At 49.0% G+C, this 4,421-nt stretch overlaps 1 protein-coding gene across 1 annotated transcript in view; it reads left to right on the forward strand.

Moving 5' to 3' along the window:
• The window catches only part of LOC310921592 (E3 ubiquitin-protein ligase TRIM11-like), a gene marked incomplete at both ends in the record, with an annotated part of 4,984 nt that extends 1,001 nt beyond the window's left edge, over positions 1 to 3,983 (forward strand). Inside the window, 5 exons of the mRNA XM_083881753.1 lie at positions 258 to 494; positions 1,175 to 1,429; positions 1,902 to 1,924; positions 2,842 to 2,954; positions 3,658 to 3,983. Coding sequence (XP_083737879.1) covers positions 258 to 494; positions 1,175 to 1,429; positions 1,902 to 1,924; positions 2,842 to 2,954; positions 3,658 to 3,983 — 954 coding nt within the window. The remainder of the gene's footprint in view (positions 1 to 257; positions 495 to 1,174; positions 1,430 to 1,901; positions 1,925 to 2,841; positions 2,955 to 3,657) is intronic.
• Between the last annotated feature and the right edge of the window lie 438 nt (positions 3,984 to 4,421).

Genomic DNA, 4,421 nt, shown 5'->3' on the forward strand with positions numbered 1-4,421 from the left:
AGGAGGAGGAACAGGAAAAGGAAAAGGGAAAGGGAAAAGAAAAGGAGGAGAAAGAGAAGTAGAAGGAGGAGAAGGCAAAGGAAAAGGAGGAGGAAAAGGAGGAGAAGGACGAGAAGGAGAAGACGGAAAAGGAAAAGGAAAAGGAAAAGGAAAAGGAAAAGGAAAGGAAAAGGAAAAGGAGAAGGATGAGGAGGAGGAGGAGGAGGAGGAGGAGAAGGAGGACAAGGAGAAGGAGGACAGGAGAAGGACAAGGACAAGGAGGAGAAGGACAAGGAGGGGGAGCCCAGGGGAGGCTGTTTCCCCGGCAAAGGGAATTGGGGAGTCTCTGCCGCTCTCCGCCCGGTGCCCTCTCGCTCCCCGATGGAGGAAAAGGCCCCAGTCCCCGTTTCCCACCCCAGGAGAAGCTCCAGGCTCAGGCTCAGACCCTCAGGGACAGGAGGGAGGAGCTGCTGGGGCTGAAAGCGGCCGAGGAAGGGAAGAGCCTGGAGCTGATGGTGAGTGACCCTTCCCTTGTCCCCCCACGGTGGAAGAACTTTTTTTTTTTTTTTTTTTTTTTTTCACCGGTTTTTCTCTTTTCCCGTTTATAGGTTATTTTTTTTTATTTGGCCATCTTCCCTTTGTCCAAAGGTCTGGAGCCCTTTTCGGGTACAAAGTTTATGGGCTGTGGGAAAATGCTTTGGCAGTGATCCTCCTTTAGAAAAGGAAAAAAAACCCTAGACATATAGATATGTTAAAAAAAAAAATTAAAAAATAAAAAAAAAATTAAAAATAACTAAAAATACTTTTTAAAAAAATAAAAATTAAAAAAAAATAAAAAGTTTAAAAAAATATTGAAAAAATAAAAAATACGAAAAAATGAAAAAATGAAAAAAAAAATTAAAAAGGATAATTTTAAAAATAAAAATTAAAGAAAATTAAAAAATGTAAAAAATTTTAAAACAATTAAAAATTTAAAAAAAAATAAAATTTAAAAAAATTTAGAAAATTAAAAAATGTAAAAAAAATTAAAAAAATAAATTTAAAAAATTTTAAAAATTAAAAAAAAAAAAAATTAAAAAAATTCTAATTTTCTTCTTGATTCTCCCCTATCTTTACAAGAACCCCGGGAATTCCTGGGGGATGACAAACCCCCGCCCTTCCCCTGCCCAGCCCCTCACTGTGATTCCCCTTTCAGGAACAAGTGAACTCCGAACGAGAAAACATCCTTGCCCAGGTGCGGGAGCTGCGGCGGCTCCTGGAGGGGCAGGAGCGGCTCCTCCTGGCGCGGCTGGAGCGGCTGGAACGGGAGATCCAGCGGGGGAAGGAGGAGAAAATCCGCCTCCTGCAGGGGCAGGAATCCGCCCTGGGCTCCCAAATCCGGGACCTGGAGGAGAAGTGTCGCCTCCCGCCCTGGGAGATGCTGCGGGTGGGGCTGGGGGACACCTGGGACACCTGGGACACCTGGGGGGGACACCTGGGGGACACCTGGGACACCTGGGGGGACACCTGGGACACCTGGGACACCTGGGGGGACTGGGGGGCACTGGGGGACTGGGGGAATGGGGGAATGGGGGGGACTGGGGGGACACCTGGGACACCTGGGACACCTGGGGGGACTGGGGGGCACTGGGGGGGACTGGGGGGACTGGGGGGACTGGGGGGGACACCTGGGGGACACCTGGGGGACACCTGGGACACCTGGGACACCTGGGAGACTGGGGGGACTGGGGGGATTGGGGGGGACTGAGGGGACACCTGGGGGAACTGGGGGGACTGGGGGGGACTGGGGGCACACCTGGGGGGACACCTGGGGGGGACTGGGGGGACTGGGGGGATTGGGGGGACCCCGGGGTCACCCCAAACCCCTCCCCGGTGATTCTGACCCCACAGACCCCTCTGATCTCTCTGTTTCTCCCCCGCAGGGCAGCACAGACCTCCTGAACAGGTTTGTGCCTTTTTGTCACCTCCCTGTGGTTTGTGGGCTCCCAAAAAACCCCCAAAAAAATCCTGCAGGAAACCCCAAAAGTCAATTTGGGATGATGGAGAGCAGGGTGAGGTGCTGGGGTGTTAGGGAGGATGAGTCAGGGAAAATTTATATTAAAAAAAAAAATAGATATAATATAAATAGAAATATATAATATATATATATTTATATATAAATATAATATATATATAGAAATGTATATTCATATTAAATATAAATATAAATATAAATAATATATAAAAACATAAATATATATAAAATATAAAAACATAATATATATATATAATAAAATTATATAAGTTTGGCAAGAAAATCTATAAAAATATATAAATTTATATATATATAAATATAAATATATATAATATATAACTATAAATATATAGATATAATTAGATATATTATATATAGATATATAGATATATAACTATAAATATAAATATAAATATATAGATATAATATAATATAATATAATATTATATTATATTATATTATATTATATTACATATAATTATTTCTTCTTTTTTCCCTGCTCTTTTTTCCCTGCTCTTTTTTATTTTTTCTTTTTTCCCTGCTCTTGTGTCCCTTTAGGATTGGGGAGGTGGGAAGGAGGAAAAGTGGACGAGGAAAGTAATTTTTAGTCCCTGATTTTCCCCTGGCAAGAAAATCTTCCCTCCTCAGCCGTGGTTGGCTCAGCAAATGTTCTCCCTGATGAGGAACAAACCCCCAAAATCTCCTGCGGATTGATGCCAAGAGGGATGGGACTATAAAATCCTGGGAATTTGGGTTTGGGTTGGAAGGAGCTTTTCAAGCCTCCCCAGAGTCTGGATCCCTCTCCTGTCCCATATTTTTGTGGGGAAAAATCTCCTCCTTCTTTCCAGGCTGGAGAATCAGAGTGAGGAGCCAGTGGAGATTCCACCAGAGCTGGCAGAGGAACCCCCAGAGCTGCCCCAGGAAAATCTCACCCTCAAGGAAATGCTGAAGAAATTCCAAGGTATTGGAGAGGGTTCAAGTGTCACCTTTGGAAAAATCACCCCCTCAGAGGTGAAAATCCCAGATTTTTCCACCTGGCAGCTTGAGAAAGGGAAGTTGTGGGACACCCCCAAGTGACCAGCAAAAAAAAAAAACAACCAGAAATTCTCATTTTTTGCTCCAAGTCAAATTCCCTTTGATGGATTTTCCACCCTCCCAATCCCACACACGGGGACTGGCCCAGGAACATCCCAGACCAAGGGAGGGCCAGACAAACCCAACCCCAAATCTTTTTAGGGCACCAAACCATCTCTGGAGCATCCCAGACGGGGGAGGAGGGGACAAACCCGACCCCAAACCTCTTTAGGGCACAAAAACAACTCTGGAGCATCCCAGACCAGGGAGGACCAGACAAACCTGGCCCCAAACCATCCCTGGAGCATCCCAGACCAGGGACAGAGGGAACAAACCTGGTCCTGAACCTCTTTAGGGCACCAAACCATCCCCAGCCCTGAGAGGGATGGGACAAACTCAACCCCAAATCTTTTTAGGGCACCAAACCACCCCTGGACCATCCCCAGAGCAGGAAGGGCAGGAGAAATCCATCTACAAACCTCTTTAGGGCACCAAACCATCCTCAGCCCGGGAAGGGGCAGGACAAACCCACCCCAAACCCTTTTTGGGGCGCCCCCCGCCCGTCTCACCCTTTCCCCATCCCTCCGCAGCCAACCTGACCCTGGACCCCGACACGGCCCATCCCCGCCTCGCCCTCTCGGAGGACGGGAAGCGCGTCCGCTGGGAAGAGACCCGCGGGAGCGTCCCCGAGCACCCCAAACGCTTCGATTCCTCCCGCTGCGTGCTGGGCCGGGAGGGGTTCGGCTCGGGGCGGCACTTTTGGGAGGTTCGGGTGGGCGGGGGCGCCGCCTGGGCGCTCGGCGTGGCCAAGGAGTCGGTGCGCAGGAAGGGCCGGGTCCGCGTCCAGCCCCAGGAGGGGATTTGGGCGGTGGGGCAGTGCGGGGGGCAGTGCCAGGCCCTGAGCTCGCCCGCCGTCCCCATCGCTGTCCCCCAGACCCCCGAGGTGGTGGGGGTCTACCTGGACTACGAGGCGGGGCGGGTGGCGTTCCTGGATTCCCGCAGGGAGGTCCCGATGTTCGCGTATCCCCCGGCGGATTTTGGGGGGGAGAAGGTGCTGCCGCTGTTGTGTTTGGGGAGGGGGTGCGAGTTCACCTTGATCCCCTGATTCCCCCCATCCAGGTGGGTCATTCACCTGGGCAGGTTTGGGGTGGGAATTTTCCCTTTTTTCTGTAATTTCTACCCAAGAGAAGCTGCAGTTGGTTCAGAGAAATGTTGATTTGAGTGTCGGGAGAGATTTTTTTATAGGGAGGAGGGTGAGAGGGGGAAAGGATGGGAAATAAAGGGAAATTGGAGAAAGAATGGAGATAATTGGGGTGATCAGGACAATCTGCTGGCACCTGGGGCCACCTGTGGC

This window comes from Zosterops lateralis (assembly GCF_965231275.1).
Source record: "Zosterops lateralis genome assembly, chromosome: 35".
Classification (NCBI taxonomy): Eukaryota; Metazoa; Chordata; class Aves; order Passeriformes; family Zosteropidae; genus Zosterops; species Zosterops lateralis.